At 41.2% G+C, this 20497-nt stretch overlaps 2 protein-coding genes across 10 annotated transcripts in view; both read left to right on the forward strand.

The window, feature by feature from the left end:
• On the forward strand, nt 1-4935 carry LOC143221679 (uncharacterized). Of its 9 annotated transcripts, none has more exons than XR_013011821.1 (7): nt 1-238; nt 377-526; nt 631-760; nt 885-1227; nt 1489-1663; nt 2276-2460; nt 2743-3041. XR_013011821.1 is itself a non-coding variant. In XM_076447087.1 (7 exons), exons 3-6 carry the CDS (start codon nt 3145-3147, stop codon nt 3927-3929), a joined length of 417 nt encoding a protein of 138 aa, XP_076303202.1. In that variant the 5' UTR covers nt 1670-2192; nt 2273-2460; nt 2743-3144; the 3' UTR covers nt 3930-3976; nt 4092-4935. The 9 variants fall into 9 exon arrangements, 4 of the variants coding, with proteins under 4 accessions (XP_076303202.1, XP_076303203.1, XP_076303204.1 ...); XR_013011822.1 differs by having other exon boundaries at nt 885-1223; XM_076447087.1 differs by lacking the exons at nt 1-238; nt 377-526; nt 631-760; nt 885-1227; nt 1489-1663 and adding exons at nt 1670-2192; nt 3426-3444; nt 3624-3728; nt 3826-3976; nt 4092-4935 and having other exon boundaries at nt 2273-2460; nt 2743-3333.
• Nucleotides 4113-20497, forward strand: part of LOC143221410 (dynein axonemal heavy chain 7) — a 26855-nt gene continuing 10470 nt past the window's right edge. The window contains exons 1-25 of the mRNA XM_076446868.1: nt 4113-4253; nt 4942-7674; nt 7876-8184; nt 8705-8854; nt 8942-9148; nt 9238-9614; nt 10626-10847; nt 11041-11338; nt 11407-11754; nt 12794-13059; nt 13172-13325; nt 13936-14162; nt 14909-15110; nt 15249-15483; nt 16120-16235; nt 16326-16604; nt 17032-17289; nt 17388-17672; nt 17743-17991; nt 18168-18513; nt 18585-18754; nt 18835-18966; nt 19046-19267; nt 19349-19800; nt 20276-20473. Coding sequence (XP_076302983.1) covers nt 7243-7674; nt 7876-8184; nt 8705-8854; nt 8942-9148; nt 9238-9614; nt 10626-10847; nt 11041-11338; nt 11407-11754; nt 12794-13059; nt 13172-13325; nt 13936-14162; nt 14909-15110; nt 15249-15483; nt 16120-16235; nt 16326-16604; nt 17032-17289; nt 17388-17672; nt 17743-17991; nt 18168-18513; nt 18585-18754; nt 18835-18966; nt 19046-19267; nt 19349-19800; nt 20276-20473 — 6134 coding nt within the window. The 5' untranslated portion in view covers nt 4113-4253; nt 4942-7242. The remainder of the gene's footprint in view (nt 4254-4941; nt 7675-7875; nt 8185-8704; nt 8855-8941; nt 9149-9237; nt 9615-10625; nt 10848-11040; nt 11339-11406; nt 11755-12793; nt 13060-13171; nt 13326-13935; nt 14163-14908; nt 15111-15248; nt 15484-16119; nt 16236-16325; nt 16605-17031; nt 17290-17387; nt 17673-17742; nt 17992-18167; nt 18514-18584; nt 18755-18834; nt 18967-19045; nt 19268-19348; nt 19801-20275; nt 20474-20497) is intronic.

The following is a 20497-nucleotide window of genomic DNA, read 5'->3' on the forward strand; positions in this document are numbered from 1 at the left end:
TATGTTCTCCATCTACATTCTCCATGCAACTGGAACTGGAACTGGCTCTTGTCTACGGAAAAGGAAGACACTGTAATCAAATTTTTGAGAAAATCAGCTAATATCACCGATTTTTGGCTACGTCGGTATTTGAGACAATATATATGTATATGTATAGATATTCCTTTTTAAAATAATGTACAAAGAAAAAGTATTATTGTGATGAATCAACTCATCATATGCATTGGTTACAAAAAATGTAGGTTATCAAGAATAAACATTTTTCGAACGAACATAATATCTTCCGTAGATGCACGTTCGAGCGTATCTGTCGTTTCATGATTTTATGGAGCAAATGAAAACATGCAAAACGAAGTTTTACAGAATTGTATTTCAGTGGAGAGCTCTGGTCGAAGATGTTAGCTAAGAATTACGATTGCGAAATTAAACGAAAATCTTTGCAAAAGGAAGTGGAATGGTTTGAATTATGTCTGAAAATTGCGAACAGAATACGTAGCCTACGTGAAAGTCATTTGCACGATGTACAGTAAGTAACGATGTATCGTGAATGCGACGTTTTGTATCGTGTAATCTATCGGTTCGAGTCAGCAGATTTGATAATAAATTATTGTATCTCGTAATCTCGTACAGTTATAAAGCAAAGAAGAGATGTCTGGACCAATTGAGAAAGTACGACGAAACCATTAGAACACTTTATACTAATAAAACGACTCTTCTACGAGATAGAGATAATCTCGGGAAAGATTGTGCTACTGTACAGGTGTGTTTTATCGCTTTCGTTTACCCTCGATAGCCTAGTTTCATTTGTATTTTCTTTACTAATTGAATTGGAAGAAAAAAACCCGGATCTTTACACGATACTCGTATCGTACGTTGTGTTGCAGAATAAACTTTCCGAACAACTTACTTTGTACAATCGGTTAAAGGAAGAACGGGAATTAAATGCAACGAACGCTTTTCTAGCGAAAGTAGAACGTTTTCGTTTGAATCACGCTGCGAAAATTATTCAGCGGAATTGGAGATTATACTGTAGGCGTGTATCCTCGAAAAAAAAGAAAAGCAGGAAGTAATGCAACTTACGCATGACGCCTTATATCCGCGCGTCGATTTGAACCTGTTTTAATAATGGTTATGATGCTCGTAAATAAATTTTAATCCGAATGATTGAAGCGACGATATTCTTATAAATATGTATATATGTATTATACAATTTATGGGCTTGTGTAAGTGAGTACATTATTATACTGTTTTCGATCATTTAAGAATTGACTTGAGGTATCGTTGTCGTTGACGCTGCATCTCGAAAATGCGCATTATTAAATGTCACGATTGTTATGATGAATTTGATCGAGTAGCGTGGACGACAACGCGACGAACTGGTCGCAAAGTACATTTTCAACGGACAATTATTATGATCCAACTATATTGATCTTTTGCTAAGTTTAGAAATCTCTCTAACGCTTTCTGTCTCGCTTGTTTCCTTGGTAGCTCTGTTTTCACCCGCGCACCGCCTTGTTTTGCAACCCTATTGGCGTGTAGAGGCTCGTGTCTTTTTCTTTATCGTGCTTGTTCGCCCAAAGAAAGAAATGCGCGCGCCAAACGATCAGGAGACGATCAAAATACGAGCAGAACGCGACCAGAAACCCGGAAAGCGACGTTAAAGGTGAAAAACGAGGATTTTACCAAAATAAGAAGCATATTCGGTAAAAACAAACATATAGAATTGAAAAGGTAGCGGAATAGCGTAATACGGAAACAGTGAATACGTATGTACAATATGTACATCGCGCTCGCGACTTACAAAACGAAGAGAGTAGTGGTTGCACGAGGAGGGTGAACGTGAACGCGAACGCGAACGCGCGAACCTGAACACGACGCATGCTCTGAAACATTTTCCCGGGGTGATTTCTTTGACGAGGTAAACCTGGCAGACCACCATTCGGTCGTTACGGGGATGAATCGGTGACCGAACGTATCGCGAGCCACAATATGGAACAGGTGTATCGATTACTACCATTGGCTGGTCTTACGATATCGTGTTTCGAAAAAGTAAGTGACATCGGTCATTTCAACGATCGGTCGAATTGAACGGTAATGAGACTGATTCGTGAAAAAGAAGGTGACGGCACTTGTACGTACACGCGTTTCGGAAACGAGTCGACGAAAGGAGTTGTTTAGAGACGAGTGGAACCGTAAGTTAGATTCGAAGCACGTCGTTCAAATGAATTTGAACGTTAGATAAAAAAATTCATTGTGCCAAATTCAAATTTAGCAGTTCGAGAATCATTCCAGCCTGTTGAACGCGATATCCGACGAGAGAAGCGACGGCCATCTGGATGCACGCTGACATTGAACGGAGGGGATCCAGGCTCCACTGAACTGAATGCGCACCACCTGTAGTTCGATATCTACGCTCGAAAGGTCAACCGCCCCATTGTTCTCGAGTTTCTCTGCGAACGTGTAAGTGAAACACACCACACGTTGTTCAGGTGTAATTCGTGGCCACGTTTAACAATTTTCTGTGTTTTCTTTCGTAAAAGGAGAACGGAGTTGACCGAAAAATGATCTTGTTTTAAAGAAACGCGTGAATAGGAAATTATCAATGTTTTGTTTGCGTTTGTGATCGCTACGCTGTATAGATACATCGTGCAATTCGTTGTAAAAGTAGTGCAACAATTGTCGAGTAACAAATTAAGATACCGCGTACAAGGTACATGTGTATACATAGTTTTGTTTTTTCAGCGGAACGAGTATAGGAAAACGATAATAATGATCTGTAGCATAGCGGCTGCTGCAACCGTCGCTGCCACCGCCACCAATAATAATCGTTGTCGGCGTTAATTGCCCGATTGGCCTTGTAATTCAGTGCCATTGGCTTCCACTTTTGAAAGAAAGAAAACGAGAGAGAGAAAGTAAAGAAACGAGAAACAGAAGATGAGAAGGGAGATTGGAAACGAAGAAGAAAAATCTCTGTTTTCCCGTGGTTTGAAAGCTTTCTCGTTCAGATAAACAAATTGAAATTGTTTTGGGAAATGACGTCCGCTCGAGGCTTTATCGAAGTCTAAATGCGTTTCGGTTGTACTCGACAGAGAATCGCCGCATCGGAATCGTGCAATCCGGGCCGAATCGGTTGCCACGTTCACGATGACCGAGGGGACGGCGAACAAATGGAGCATCGAGGAACGGGAGAAAATCTTGTCCAGCGGAACCTTGGACCAGAGGAAAGCTGCTTTTAAAGATGACGAGGAACTTATGAAAGAAACGTTGAAATTTGTCAATGAAGTTATAGATACAGCGACTACAGAAGCCTCGAAAAGGAAACAGCATCCGGAGGTAAACGATTTCCATGATGTTGTGGTGCGGTATCTGTTGTTGTTACCTACCGACGTTCCTCGTTGATCGTTTTATTTTGCTTCGTGTTTCAGGGAAGCGGTGTCCACGAAGGTAAGCATTCAATTCGAAAGAATTTTCGATATATTCGAAGGGATTACGAGAATAAAATACAGGAAGAGTGTATTCACGTATTTTCGATCTATATATACACACATTTATGTAGAAGATTTAATCTTCGAGGAAAGGGTTGCTCGACCGAGAAAATGAAAACGGTGTGTGTATTTGCGTAGGAACTAGACTGAAAGGTACCGACAGTATCGCTGGCTGGTACCATCGTGGACGTGGGTTCTGCAATCGAATTCTGAACGCGCTCTGCCCATGCTTCAATAGTGCTGGTAAATCGTAGAGTGTTTCGAAGTGTAGTCGTTCCTTCCCCACGCTCGATTCTACGCTACCATTACATACATGTCACGTCACCTTCCAATGTCGTAGCTTTGCATCGTTCTTGTCAAAAAAACTCATGCCCCAACATGATCATAAAACAAACAACATACTACGTCAATCTCCCGTACATATCATGCAGACGTAGACGATAGCTTCATTGTTCGAGGACGGATCGGATCGGTTCGGTTCGCATCAAATGGTATCGTCAATTTTAACATTGCAACCGTTTACTTACATATCCGCCATGACAACTCGAGATAACGAGATATTTCTCTATTTTCTCGGGAATATATGTAACATTCTCGGACATGCAGTCAAAGAAAAGGAGTAACTTTAAACTTCCATTCGGTGCGATGCGACACCGACTAAACTCGAGTGGCAAACGTGGACGCAACGGAAAAGGTCTGATCGAGAAATCAAAGAGAACGAAGACGATGTTGTACCCGTAGGTGGCCTTCCAAAAACAATTAGTAAAGGTAGAGCTTCTATATTCTCAAATAGGAATATACAAGTAGCAAGCGATAGATCTACTCGGCGAGACGGTATCGTTGTAACGTCGCCAACGCGGATTAGCTCCGAACAGTGCATAACAAACTATAAAACCGTAATCGTGATTAGATTGCAACATCACGACGATCAACAGAGTATTATAATGAATCTTGAGAAACTGTGGCTCGACTTTGAGTGCTTCGAAGATCAACTATCACATACGTCCTCGTTCATTGAGATTACTGAACGGATAACGCATGTGTGTAGCGTCTATGTACATGGCCTAGCATCATCCTTGTAGTATATCCTGTAGCTGTAACTGTAACTGTAATTCTACCAGCTGCGGTAATAGATAGGGGATCAATGAAATCGCTTAGCATGCGTAACAAAGCACACCTACGTTCTTCATTGCAAACTACATAGTAGGTGCTCGCACGTTTCATCGATCTTTCTCATTTGCAAACGTATACCAATCTGAATACCCTAACAGAACGTCGACACGGACGCATTACAGACGTAGTATACTATATTATATGTATATTTTACGTACTTATAATAGCAAAAGTAATATTTTATTTTTTGCACGTTGCAACGCGTAGACATAGCGATAGTGATATAGTAGTGAAGATGCATAGTAAAATGTGTACATGCAGCATATATCTATTCTTTCCGTAGAATTATTCGCCTGGACATCGTACCGGCATCGCTTCACGAGACCTTAATCGGTCGCTGCCTTCCCGAGTTACAGTACGTTGCCGAACAACTACAGATTCGATTGATATCACATAATTCGATAAAAGCACGACAATATACGATCGTATTTTACGAATAACATGTACACGATGACATCCCTGGTAAAAAGGTGATCGTTCCGTCGATCACTATGCGTTACAATGGGTTAGATACTCTACGATCGATTTCGTAGCATTCATATTTTTTTCGTACCTTTTGGTTCACCTTTACAACGTATTAGGTTTCCATTGAAACACTCGCTTTCCGTGAATTACTAATTTAACAATGCTGCTTTTTTCCTCTTGTATCTATTGAAGAGGGAGTTGCCAAATGTCGGTTGAATTATCGCAAGAAATGTCAAAATGTACAGGCTTATGCACCTCAAAATGCGTACAGTCTATGGAGAACGGTTAATCATGAAATTAATTATCCGTGCAATCCATGGAGAATGGCTAATCATGAAATTATCCATGTATGACCGATCGATCGTGATGCAAACACGATCGTGTCGATCGTGGAACGCTGTAAATACACAGAGTATTGCATGAATTAGTGTACATGCATTGTACATGTTTTTAATGTTTGAGGAAAAATCTGGGAACGTGTGTGCGTGCGCGCGCGTGTGTGCGTGCGTGGGAGAAACGACAAAAAAAGTGAATGTTTATCGTATAAGACTCGATATGGGATCAAGAAGCAAAGAAATCGATCGAATGACAATCAAAAAATGTTCTACACGCACTCGGATATATACAACATGTATTATAAGCTATTTTCGTCAATTCCAGGTATTAATATTAATATAGAAATATCAATTTACGAAATAGTTCAAATAGTTTTCCCTCACTCCGAATCTATCGATCAATTTCTTTCGAAAACTATCGACCAAACGAAATCACTGTATGTACTGACGTATTTATGTATATGGTTACTGTACTTATGTACCACCACCAAGCTACAAAACTACTACTACTACTACAACTGCTACTGCTACTACTAATACTTCTACAAACAAGTATTCGTGCAAACAAAGAAAAGAGGTCGCGTAATAATAGATATATCATGTGTATTTTTGTGTGTATACGTATACATAGAAAAAAAATAAGCGTCTCTTATACATATAGGTGGATGTATCGTTAGTATGTCTATCTATTTAATGAATGCAGAAATGTAAAAGTAAATATATCCGGCAAATATACAAACACCTATGTACCTATGTATGTATCTATGTATGTACGCATGTATATGTATGTATGGATGGTTTATCTGCGTTTGTATGTGAATAGATTTTCAGTGTACAAAAATCACGATAAACTTAATAAAAAAAATTAACTGTCGGTGTGTCCTGCGATTCAGTATTTTACATTATATGTATAATTATAATTTTACATTTTGAAACGAACAAATATACTCCTACGTAATACGCGGTTGCATATTGGACATGTATACATATAGACACATACAGGGTGTTCATTTGAAAACTTTCTAGCCGAATATCTCGAAAAGTATGAAAGATATTAAAAAAGTGAGAAACAAGGATTTCGAGGTGGAAAGAGGGTATCAGTTTTTTTATTTCGGTGGCGTTTTCGAGGTCATTTGAAGGTCAAATTTGTTTTTTCAAATGGAAAGCTGCGGACAAAAAAGTATCCTACGAAAATTGCTGGTCTTTTTACGTACAATAAGATCCCATAATAAAAAATTTCCATTTGAAAAAACAAAGTTGACCTTCAAATGACTTTGAAACGCCAACCAAATATAAAACTGATACTGCCCCCCTCTTTCCCCCTCGAAATCCTTGAACACGTGTTTTACACTTTTTTAATATCTTTCATACTTTTCGAGATATTCGGCTGGAAAGTTTTCAAATGAACACCCTGTATGTACTTACGTACATATGTATGCATACAGAACACGGTTGTCATGGAAAGTTACGCGTGCCTTTGATTGATCGACAATCGTCGGAACCATCGAAACCATTGAAATCGCTGGAAAAGCATTTCGTTGGATCGTGAATCAGCTGCAGGTTACGTTAATTCAATCCCAAATAGGGTCAATCGGAGATTGTGTGTAATCGAGCGCATGTCAGCGCTCCAAAGGATCAAGTGGATCTTTATGTCGACGCGTGCTTCGAGACGTGTACATTAGTGTACAAAATGTATAGCATATGCGATCGTTAAAATTGCGAGCTTCCGAAAAGGATTCGTTGTCTTTTCGAGATAATAGAAAGAGGATCGACTGTCGACAAGTATGAAGAGGTATCTGGCGCTTTGCGAGAAAAGGGAGAATTTTCGTGCGAAACTCGTTGAGATCCTGAGGAAAGGGCAGAGGAAGAAAGATGAAGAGCCACGATATAGAACGAACATATGCGATGATCAGTGCGAAGCAAACGAAACGGAGCTTGAAAGTGATCATTCGATTACACTGACGGATATGGATAAAGATCTTTTGCGTTACTATTATTACGTCACTCATGGAATCGAGGATGTTTACGTTGGCTCGATGGAGACCGATCTCTTGGGCCGCATCTTGGGCATGATTCCTGCCAAGTGGAGGCACAAGTTTCAAGACTTGGTGTCTCGCTTGGTTAAAGAAGTAAAGGAGCAATACGTGATGGACGTGAAGAGAGCGGTTGTGGAATATGTGATCGCGTATTCGCCGGATACTTTGATGTTGGATAAGGTTCGTCTATCTTTTCACATTTACTTCGGAATGGCAAACTATGTACATCCTCATCCACATCCACATCCACATCCACATCCACATCCTGAAGCAGGTTCACATTCACATCCACATACACATCCTGAAGCACGTTCCCATCCACATCCACATCCTGAAGCGGGTTCACATGCTCAAGTACTTAAGATTACGTATGAATTTCAGACTGCCGGATTAGGAACGAGCGAACAAGCTGAAAGAAGTCGAGAGTCTGTAGGACAGTATTCGATGCAGCGTTGCAGAGCGAGGGTGGAGAAATTGATTATCTTGTATTGTCCTGCTGTACGGCGAATCATCGATTACTGGTACCGAGAATTCAGCCACAGGAAAGTAATAGATGAGAGCGAACTGATATCACGCGGTACATCGTACGATCTCGCCAGCTTCGAAGAAGCCATCCTAAAAATGTGCCGCAAGACAAGGGAAGGTCTTGTAAAACAGTGGTTGCCGAAGGTTCAAGCCATATTGTCTACGGTATTTCTGTATCCGTTATCTAGTACTTTATATCGCTATAAGCACAGTCGAAATAAAAGGTCTGTCCGATCTACCGTAAAGCATTTTATACGTAGTGGGTTACATACATACAATACATACAGTAAATCCTCTATAGTCGCAAAAGCCTCATTTTTTGAGCTTCAAAGACCGAGCCGACCGTAGAAAAAGACAACTATGTTAAGAGTCCGCGTCTCTTTCTTTCCCAAACGCTGTCCTTCCTTGCGCCCGAAACTTTCATCGTCGCGTTAGTAGTAGTTCACACCGATATACCCGAGCCGAGATCAGATTACTACAGTGGAGGGGATATTTTTCTTGCATTGATCGTGTATTTTTGCGACCATAAAGGATTTACTGTAAATACATACGTTAGTATACCGTGTCGGCCGCAGTGGGGGTTATTCGTTTTTCTTAGATCGTACAGGAAGACTTTACTGTATATCGTAACGTATGTTTGCTCGCGTTTTTTAAAACATTGAAACATCGTCTACTATTACTTTAGGCTTACGAAAGGGACGAGTTACCTTTGAGAAGCGACACATCGAGGTGTAAAAGATTTTTTAACTGCGTCGCTTTCGTCATGGAAGATCAGTTGCGAGAGCTTTGTTTGCAGTCGATGGAACAGTATATCGATTACATTTCAAAGGCGGGTGTAAGTGTGTCTCGGCGTATTTGATCGATATATTTGAATGCGAGCAGTCCGAAAGTTCAATTATCATCATCTCACTGTTCAATATAGAGTATATACTACGGGTTCGATATAAAGCTGGCGATAAGAAACACGATTGTTGCGTTCGAACCAACGTTTAAGGTTTACGCCGAAGCGTTGTCAACGTTGCTGCAAGATCTGCACGAGGTGGTCAGTGAGTTGCCGCGCGTTGAAACGCTTTTAAAGATTGGCGATCTTTCCGAGAAAAATGGGGAGCTTTCTCGAAGTTTACTCGAGGTATCTGTGTCGTATATTCGTACATGCGCCTGTAGTTCGGACCTAGAATCGCGAGCGTCTAGTATCGATCGTTTAATTTATCATCGTAGCCATGGATCTCGGAAGAATATACGGACCTATGTGCCGAGAAAATCACGCGGCTGATCGACAGAGCAAAAATTGGTCCCGAATCTCAGGTCAACGAATTCGAGAAGTACACGAGTTTAATGACCGAGGCAGACACCGAGAGAGTCGGTCAAGTTTTAACTGGAGATTCCGGTCAAGATTTCGAGCGTTTCAAAGCTCTGATTGTACACTACGATCGTCTGTCTCGGCGTATACCGATAGAATTCCATCGGACCGAGTTCGATCAATTTTTCGTCGTTCATAGAGAACAGCTAATAAATCATATCGCTTATGTAGCTCGCAGACTCAGAGACGATCTGGTGGCTAAAATGATCGTCGATTATCAACAGAGATCCAGAGCGTAAGTGATCCAGCAGCGAAAAATCGTCCACGTATTACAGTCGGTGTACAAAGTATTCGTACACATTTTAAAAACGAATAACCTTTTCAAAAGTGGACCCAATAGCTTGAGTTTTTTTCAGACGTTAGAAGGATTAGTTTACTAGCTAATGCGTAAATAATTTTTTTAAAATTGTTATTGGTCGCAATTGCGGAGGAAAAAGAAAATTGTAAATCTAAGTATAACTTATATACATGTACAAAGTTTCATTGAAATCGGTTGACGCATAAAAAAGGTATGGGCATTATAAGATGTAAAAATCATTGAATTTAGGGTTTGCGATTTATTTAATTCGCAGATTCTCATAATGTTTGCTATTTTCAATCAATTATATTTTATAAGAACCTTGATCGATTTCGATGAAACGTTGTACATATATAGAACTGACTTAGATTTACAAAATATATGTTTTAAATTTTCATTACAGGCACAGATAAAACATTTAAAAATTGTAATCTTTACTTTTTCCTCCGCAATTGCGATCAATAACAATTTTTTAAAAAATTATGTACACATTAGCTAGTAAACTAATCCTTCTAACGTCTGAAAAGAAACTCAAGCTATTGGGTCCAACTTTGAGAAAGTTATTCGTTTTTAAATTGTGTACGAATATTTTGTACACCGACTGTATATTATGGTATACAGTAAGTCCTCGACCTACGCGGATTCATAGAAGCGAATCAGAAAACTAATTCCGAACTGTGAAATTCGTTTTTCGATTGTCAGAACGGGAGCTTTGTCGGCACATACGTGACAGAAGCGAAGATAAGTGTTTGCTTGTGTGCAGCGTAGGCATTCAACTATTTAGGAGTGATTATTTGAATTTTCCTTTCAAATGAGTACATTGTTCAGCGGTGGCGCTCAGGCACTATTCGATTTACGCGGAAAGCGTTGGAACGAATTAACTTTGTAAGTCGAGAACTTACTGTATTTTATATCGTGTCGCTCTTGCATCGCATTGTATGCATTCAGTATTGGAGACGCCTATCAACATATCGTGGATCGAGCGCTCAGCGTGCCGGCAAATACAATGGAATTGATGCAACTACGAGAATTTATACGCGTCTCGGAGACCGAGACCGCGATTGAATTGCAGACTCGACTGCAAGAAATCATCATGTACATTAACTTCCTATCCGATTACTCGGCCTTGACTCCCGTCGAATTGAAAACCAACAACTTCTCTTTTCAATGGTACGTAAGAAGGGTAAGAAAAACCGAAGCTACGACAAACGGGTTCAAAAATATTGTTGCAAACAGATAGTAGCCCTACACGATCACTGTCAAAGCAGGGACTCGAGGCTTAGATCATGACTTGACTGATTTTTTTATCTTTTTCATATTTCACCGATGGAAATATTCCACGTTTCCATTCTATCGCGACAAGGTATCACAATCTTCCCGCGGTGTTCGAGCAACATCGAGAGATAGTAGCGAGCAAGACTGGAGAATACCAGAAAACTCTGCGAAAAAGAATCGAGCAATTCGAACGGGAGCTCCAGGTTTACGCGAAGCAATGCGACGAATTACAGTATTGGGGAAACATAGAGGAAATCTATCGATATAAAAAGAAGGCTGAGCGGTTGGAAAATAAATTGATCGCCGCTATGAACGCTATCGATAGATTCAACGAGGAAGAAGAATTATTTGGTTGGGAATTGTCGCAATATCCGTTGCGGAAAGAGGTCAGTTGTTTCGGGTTTCGAGTTTCGAGCACCTTTCGTCACGATCCGCTTTCGACCCGATATTCTAGACAGCGGATAAACTTGCGCCGTACAAGAAACTGTACGACGCTGCTTGCGAGTTCTTAACGAATTACGACGCATGGATGAATTCAATGGTGGGTAGCCACGATCCTGAGGAGATCGACACTGCTACGGGAATCGCTTTCCGTACGATTTATAGACTGGAGAGATCCATCCAAGAACCGATTGGAAAGAAACTCGCCGAAGTGGTGCGAACGCGTATCGAAGAGTTCAAAGAGCACATGCCCATAATAATAACTCTTGGAAATCCATCGTTGAAGAGTCGTCACTGGGAATTGGTTTCGGAGATAGTTGGTTTCCCCATTAAGGTCGATCAATCCATGACGCTCGCCAAGGTATAAGTCGATTTCAAGTATTCGTACACCTTTTAAAAACGAATAACTTTTGCAAAATTCGACCCAACAGCTTGAGGTTAGAAGTTAGAAGGATTTACTAGCTAATGTGTAAATCATGTTTTTTTAAATTGTTAAAGGTCACGATCTTTAAATTTTTATCTGTGTTACAAGCACAGATAAGGAATTTAAAAATTGTGACCTTCACTTTTTCCTTCGCAATTGCGACCAATAACAATAATTTTTAAACAAATCATTTACACATTAGCTAGTAAACTAATCTAACTAAAAAACAGTTATTTGTTTTTAAAAGGTGTACGAATACAGTATTTTATCGATAAAAGTCCCCATCACGGGTCTGCCCAGGATTATTCATACGCCAGGGATACTATTCTTCGAGTCTTGCCGAACGTTGAGAAGAATCCGATGACAAACTTCTTCATTTTTCATTATTTTTTTATGGAACTTTTACCAATATATTTGTGGCATTTTTCTAATGCAAAATGATACCAAACACGATATAATTTCAACTGTATTTAGTGGTTTACTTGACGATGAAAGTTTCGGGCGCGAGGAAGGACAGCGTATGTGAAAGAAAGAGACGCAGAGAGTCGCAGCGCGCCGACACAGTTCAAAGAACTTCCCATACGCTGTTCCTCCTTGCGTTCGAAACTTTCATCGTCCATTACACAAGTAAATTTCATCGGGATTATATCCTATTTGGTATAATTTTTATTAGAAAAATTCCACGGATATGTTGGTCGAAGTCTCATAAAAAAATAATGAAAAATAAAGAAGTTTTGTCATTGGATTAGTGTGGTCTCACCGATATACCCGAGCCGTATGAGTCATTCTTCTCGGCGACCAAGGCCTCTCGAGTTCCACGGCCCCTCAAGGAGGTACATACACCCCGCAGTAGTGGAGATAGTTCTGGGACATTTATCGGCCAGACATTTGGGACATTTATGGATAAAATACTGTACTTTGTACACCCACTGTGCAACCGACATTATGTACAACCGATATTTTTCGGCAAGCACAGATCCTTGATTACGGTTTGCTGGACTACGTCTCGAAGTTCGAAGGGATATCGGAAGCGTCGTCGAAGGAGGGTAGCTTGGAGAAGGCCCTCCAACGGATGCATGAAGATTGGGAAGACATCGAGTTCACGGTGAATCCTTACCGAGACACCGGTACATATGTGATCGCGAGCGTTGACGACATACAATTGCTCCTCGACGATCACTTGACCAAAGCCCAAACCATGAAGAATTCCCTTTACATTCGCCCGTTCGAAAAAGAGACGCTGTAAGTATCGAGCTCGTGACTATTTCTGCATCTTCTTGTTCGTCGGCTTCTCTGATTCTTTATTTCTTTCCTTGTTTGATCGATCGATCGATTCTCTGCTGCAACCCCGCAGAGAATGGGAGTCGAAATTACTGTTGCTGCTAGACATTATGGATTATTGGCTGCAGGTCCAAGCGACGTGGATGTATCTCGAGCCGATATTCTCTTCGGCCGATATTCAGCAGCAAATGCCGGAGGAAGGTCGGCGATTCAGCGCGGTGGACAAAGTACGTCTCGTTCATGATCCTTTTTTTTTACCTCTGGTCGCAACGATTCGTTTTTTATACATCTAAGCAATTTGAGGTAAAGGCACCAGTAATTGAGTTCGTATCAGTAGTTGACCATTTTTCAGGGAAACGTGAAAAATAATGTTTCTGGGCGTAATAATCGTTCGAAAAAGGCGTGACAGATAAATACAGTTTCTCATATTAATTAATAGACTGCGGATCTTTATGCATTTACAGCAAAATCGAGAAGATGAAATTCAAAATTGTTGAAAAATTTTAAACATTTAAGATGTCAATATACGATTTCTCCTCTATTAAAATCATTAAGGGAAGAAATAACATTCGATTTAGTTTCCGTTTCTTGCAATCGATGCAGACAATTTTTATTTTGCATAAAGATCCGCAGTCTATGAATTAGGAACAAGCAAACTATGAAACATTTACCTACTCTGTTCGTAAATTAGATTTTATATAGAATTAACTTCTTCTCATTTGTGTTTGCCCTTTTACTTGTAATTTGTACTAATCGTTGCAAGTAAACTATATCGCAAGAATATAGTAGCAAGAATTTAGCAGAATAATCGCTCCTATCGCTCGTTGCGATCTATAGATCTGGAGAGAAATCATGCAACTCGTATGGGCTGATCCTCGAGTTATGTCCGTGATTGGAATAGATAAAATGCTCGAACGTTTGAAGAAGTGTACCACTTTGCTCGATCTCATACAAAAGGGTCTGGCGGCCTATCTGGAGAAGAAGAGGTTGTATTTCCCTCGTTTCTTCTTCTTGTCGAACGACGAACTTTTAGAGATACTGTCAGAAACGAAGGATCCCACGAGGTAAGAACATTGAAATTCATAACATAAAGTAATGGTCATCCGTCCTGGGGATGAATCTACAACTTGTCGCCAAATTGTTGTTAAAATCTTTTTTACATCGGGAAAAAGTTTGGGAGGAACGTTTACAGTCGCGTTTACTGTCCAACAGCCTGTGTTCTGCACGGACAGTGATCGCATACTAACATTATTTTTTTTATGACCGCGTCTACTGCGCCGAGAGTTCAAAAGAAAGCCGAACGTAGAAAAGGACATCATGACAGTGGAGTGGGTAGGCACTGGACAGTGATCGCGTACCCGATCGCGGACAGTAAACGCGACTTCACTGTATATGGCGCAAACAAAATAGTTATTGAGATATGAGCTGTTGAAGTTTTTGCAAAATATGATTGTGTGGAGTTATAAGCATAGACAAAAGCCTACTAAAGTCCATCTGACCGTGTCGATGAGGCAGAACATAAACGTGTGCGTGCCTCGAGACAAACAAAATTTAAAGATTAAAGGAACATTCGTAGCTAGGCCCGTATCAAGTCATCGACCCTCTGCCCATTCAGATTACAAATTTGAAGCTGCAAAACATTGTTAGACATAAGAATACTAAAGTACAATTTTAAGAAGTTGCAGATTCACCCCTCGGACGGATGAGCATTACGTTTTATTCACCCTGTACATACGTGTACCTGTAAAGATTACGTTTTCACGTATTTGTAAATTTGAATATCTGTATCCCTTGCGATTTTTCACGTTAGAGTACAACCGCACTTGAAGAAATGTTTCGAAGGTATCGCGACACTAAGTTTCACTTACGATATGGAGATAACCGCGATGAAATCGTCCGAGGGGGAGGAGATTATCCTCGAGAACATCATTTCTACCGAAGCGGCTCGAGGTCAAGTGGAGAAGTGGTTACTCGAGCTCGAAATTTCTATGAAAAAGAGCGTCAGAGCGCAGGTGAACACGAATTCTAATATCGTAACAATTTCTAGTCAACCGGTTCTCTCGATACTTCGAACTCGAACAACTTCGATTCGAATTGTAAATCGAAAAGCTTCTGTTCACGGTGTGTTGCTTACGCGTTACATGTTACAGGTGATCAATGCAAAGGATGGCTACTTAAAAGAAGTTCGTTCGCGATGGGCTCTGATCTGGCCTGGACAGACTATCCTGTGCGTCAGCAAACTCTATTGGACGGCCGATGTAACGAAGGCGCTCTGGGAATCTTTGGCCAGTTTAGGAAAGTATGTTGAGACTTGTACGCACGAGTTGCACGAAATCGTGGATCTGGTTCGTGGAAAGTTATCGACGCAGAATCGAACAACTTTAGGTACGAATCGACCACTAGAAAACAATTGCCGGTGCTATTTAAGGTAAAGGCAGTTTGACCTCGTATCAGTATGTAGTTGACCATTTTGCAGCAAAACGTTAAAAATAATGTTTCAGGACTTAATAATCGTTCGAAGAAGGTGCGGCAGATAAATATAGTTTCTCAATTCTTCTTCTAATATCTTAATATATTAATTAAGATCAAGCAAATCACGATACATTTACCTACTCTGTTCCTAAATTAGATTGTTCTTTTCATTTGTATTTGCCCTTTTACTTGTAATTTGTAGTAATAATAATATCAATGTAACCACCTTTAGTATTTCTGGCTTTACTATAGGTGGTCAACTATTTCTCAATTATTGAGTTTTCAAAACTGTCTGTAAAATTTGAATAATACAGTTCTTTTAAAAAAGTTAGCATTGTGTAACAATGTAAGAAGTTCAAACTTCAAACAGCATTTTCACGCATAGAGTCCCTCTATTTAATAAAGGCTAAAGGTATTTACTATTATTTACGGAGAGAATTTTTCTTAACTGGTCAACTATTGGCGCTTTTACCTTAGCCCGCATATGGAAAAATGTAGAAATTCTCTGAGATCCCCTGGTGTCTTATCCCCTTGTTTGTTCTATCGTAGAAGCGTTGGTGACATTGGACGTCCATAGCCGAGACCTGGTACAGTCGTTGTTCGATCAAGGCGTCGACGATGCGACGGGCTTTGCTTGGTTGGCTCAGCTGCGATATTATTGGACGGTAAATCGAAACTATTATCGATGAAAAAAACAACTTTAAAACAGAAGATCTCGTTTATCCCGCATTTACTTAATCTTCGTTGGTTCGCAGGACGACAACTTGTACGCGACGATGATAAATACTTCGTTGAGATATGCGTACGAATATTTAGGCAACACGTCTAGGCTCGTGATAACGCCGTTAACCGACAGATGTTATCGAACCTTGTTCAGCGCGTTAAGTTTAAATCTTGGCGGCGCGCCCGAGGGTCCCGCCGGAACGGGTAAAACCGAGACGACCAAGGATTTAGCTAAAGCCGTGGCGAAACAATGTGTTGTTTTCAATTGCTCCGACGGTCTTGATTACATCGCGTTGGGCAAGTTCTTTAAGGTACGAATTGGCCCCATACTCGATTTTATCTTGTCTTTACGAGTTATTGCTCTTTTTTAAGTAAAAATAGAAAAAAAATCGTATGTCATAATACGTCCGAACTTCCTATGACCTTATTTTTTATGTAGATGCACCGATTCACCCGCTAGGTGCAATTGCACTTTATTCTTTAATGCAACCCAATTTTTTTGTTAAACCAATCGATCCCTTTATCATACGTATAAAAGTACTAAGCCGAGGTCATCGAAATGTCAATACTTGATGAGATATTTGACATTTTGTGTCAGAAACGTACTTTGCTACAAGAAGTGTTAGATTGTTCCACCAATGCACTCTAAACATTTTTCATTACATTCATTTACCTTTAAATCATCAACTGATACAAAAGGACGTGAATTCATTAATTGATTGAAATTGTTATTGCTAGGGATTGGCAAGCTCGGGAGCATGGTCCTGTTTCGACGAATTCAATCGTATCGATTTGGAAGTGTTGTCGGTTGTGGCGCAGCAAATCCTTACGATTCAACGTTCCATCAACAGCGGGGACAAACGGATTCTATTCGAAGGTACCGACATCAACTTGGACCCTACGTGTGCCGTATTCATCACGATGAATCCTGGTTACGCCGGTAGAAGCGAACTTCCGGATAATCTCAAAGCGTTGTTTCGACCGGTTGCTATGATGGTCGGTAGCGACGATTAACGATAACGATTTCATCGTTCGGATCGAAACGGTAAGAGAAGTATGTTGGGTGCTGTATACAGATAACGACATCTTTACAGGTTCCCGATTACGCTTTGATAGGCGAGAACACTCTGTACTCTTACGGATTCTATAAAGCACGACCGCTGTCGGTGAAAATCGTGACCACCTACAGACTTTGTTCCGAACAACTGTCCAGTCAAAATCATTACGATTACGGGATGAGAGCGGTGAAATCGGTTCTCGTAGCGGCTGGCAATCTCAAGATAAAGTACCCTGACCAAGACGAAGAGATTATCGTGTTACGCAGCATCAAAGACGTTAATTTGCCAAAATTCCTGTCCGAAGATGTACCGCTGTTCAATGTACGTATCGGGATAGAACACGACGATGCAACTCGAAAATGTATCTCGACGATCAGCTTTTTCGATGCAGGGTATCATGTCCGATCTTTTTCCTGGAGTTATCTTGCCGGAACCGGATTACACCGATCTGAACGCGTGCGCTCACGATGCCTGCTCAGCATCCAATCTCCAATGCACGCCCGTCTTTTTAGAGAAGATACAACAGATGTACGAGATGATGATCGTCAGGCATGGATTTATGATCGTTGGGCTTGCGTTCGGTGGAAAAACTTCAGCTTACAAAGTTCTGGCGGACGCGTTGAAGCTGTGCGAGGAGCGAGTATGTCCTCCAGCCCTTCGAAATTAGCCTATTCTTCCCCAATGATTTATTTTACAGCTAGGAGGATTTTCAACATAGACTTTGTTGAAAATCTTCGGCCACGAGTCTAGCGCGATATTATATAGCATAAGGCGAGATTGTGTCAGATCCTTATTCGTGTTCCCGTGCTTCCGCAGAATTTGATGAACGAGCATCGAGTAGACGTGTTCACGATCAATCCGAAAGCCGTAACGTTGGGTCAACTGTACGGGCAATTCGATGCAATTTCTCACGAATGGAGCGACGGCGTTCTAGCCATCAGTTATCGTGCGTTTGCCACTTCGACGAGCACCGATCGTAAGTGGTTGATCTTCGACGGTCCTATCGATGCGATATGGATAGAAAGTATGAATACGGTACTCGACGATAACAAAAAGCTTTGCTTGATGAGCGGAGAGATTATCCAGTTGGCCCCGTACACGAATCTGATATTCGAAACGATGGATTTGGAAGTAGCCTCGCCGGCCACTGTCTCCCGGTGCGGTACGAAAGCTCTTCCGTTTTATGCACACCTATTTATTTTCACAAAATCGATGGAACGGCGTCTGATCCAGGCATGATCTACATGGAACCGGGAGCGTTAGGCTGGGAACCGTTTCTTCAATCTTGGATAGCCAATACTCCAGCGGTGATGGACGAATGGTTTAAAAATTACTTGTACAAATCGCTTTTCCGAAGATTTTGCGATCCCTTGCTCCATTGGTTACGGCACAGCGACGTTGAGGTGTGCCTTTCGAGGAATATTCGTTTCTCTTTCTTCCTTTTTTCCTATTTTTACTCTCCGATTGTTTGTTGGTAAAACAGGAAATATGTCCGATGCCGGATGCAAATCTCGTTCGTTCTCTGACTTACTTGATGGATTGTTTCATCGACGAATACCACGACGAAAAGGTAGCAAAGGAAATAAGCGAGCTGGATCTTCGAGCACAAGTCGAGGTTAATTCTAAGCGCGATCGCAATTCCGTCCGAATCGTAGAAACCGTGTCTCTGAAAAATATTCTCGAAACGTTTTCAGGGCTCATTTTTCTTCTCATGTATCTGGGCTCTAGGAGGGACGATGGGAGGAAATTACAGGGAACAATTCAATATTCTTTATCGCGGTTTTCTCGAGAAAGATTTCCCTCCGAGCCTGATGGAACTGTTTGGATTGACGAAGCCGATAGAACCTCCTCTGAAGCCGTATATATTTTTGATGCCGCGGGACAGATCGGTTTTCGACTACAGGTTCATCAAGGAGGTGAGACCAGCGAGAAAAACAAAGAAAAGTCGAAGACTTTCGACGTGATCGGTAGACGAGAAATCGGATCTCTCCTTGCAGGGTAAAGGGAAGTGGAGATTATGGACCGACGAACTATTGGACGGACCGTCGATTCCTCGCGACATTCCCGTAAATCAGATAATAGTACCGACGGTGGAAACGGTACGGTACACGGCTTTGTTCCGGATGTTGGTGAACAAAGACAAGCCAGTGCTGTTCGTAGGTCCGACCGGTACAGGAAAGTCTGTTTACATTATTGACTTTTTACTGAAAAAGAACAATCCTGCGGTGAACAAGCCGCTGATCATAAATTTTTCCGCGCAAACTACCACGAACCAGACCCAGGACACAATCTTGGTGAAACTCGACAGGAGAAGAAAAGGGGTGTACGGCGCACCAATAGGTAAACGTTGGATCATCTTTGTCGACGATCTTTCGATGCCTTCGAAGGAAATTTACGGCGCGCAACCTCCCATCGAGCTGTTACGTCAGTGGTTGGACCAAGGAGAATGGTATGCTCGCTCTTACTTTGAATTTCAGGGGGTAGACTTCTTTTAAGGGGGTAGACACGTTTCTAGGATTGTAAGGATGCGAGATGCGCCTTCTCATTTCTCGATAATGTATGCGGGGGGATTTTTCAATAGTCAAAAGCACTAGATAAAAGATCAATCTAGGCCGCAATCACCCCCAAAAGTCGTGTTTTTACGTTTAGGAGGCGTAATTTGCATTGTTCGGAAGCATAAAGCTGCGCATGTAGCTATTTCCATAAAGTTGCGACAGCTACATACTGTCAAATAATGCAAATTACGCCTAGTAAAAGTAAAAATTGGATGTTCAGCGCTTTTGACTACAGAAAAAACCCATCCTTGCATTATCGAGAAGTGAGAAGGCGCATCCCGCACTCTTGCAATCCTGGAAACGAGACTACGCCCTTAAGATAAAGCGTTATACATGTGAGACCTGTAAGTATTGCCGAGTTCATTGCAGGTACGATAGAAGAGACAGATCGATGGTGAAACTGATCGACGTTCAGCTGATGTGCGCGATGTCTCCGCCTGTCCAGGGCGGAAAGGACGTTACTCCTCGATTCAAGAGGCATTTTGTCGTTCTAACGATATCCGAGTTCGAGGACGCGGTAATGACGATGATATTTAGCAAGATCGTTCTCTGGCATCTCGACACAAGGTTCGTTCGTTACACATCGTTGAT

The sequence above is a fragment of the Lasioglossum baleicum genome, chromosome 2, assembly GCF_051020765.1.
Source record: "Lasioglossum baleicum chromosome 2, iyLasBale1, whole genome shotgun sequence".
NCBI classification, from domain to species: domain Eukaryota; kingdom Metazoa; phylum Arthropoda; class Insecta; order Hymenoptera; family Halictidae; genus Lasioglossum; species Lasioglossum baleicum.

Coding starts and splice junctions, on each gene's coding strand:
- LOC143221679 (XM_076447087.1), top strand. CDS start 3,145: ATGACCGAGGGGACGGCGAACAAATGGAGCATCGAGGAACGGGAGAAA. Junction 3,729..3,825: donor CCCATGCTTCAATAGTGCTG/GTAAATCGTAGA, acceptor CCAATGTCGTAG/CTTTGCATCGTTCTTGTCAA.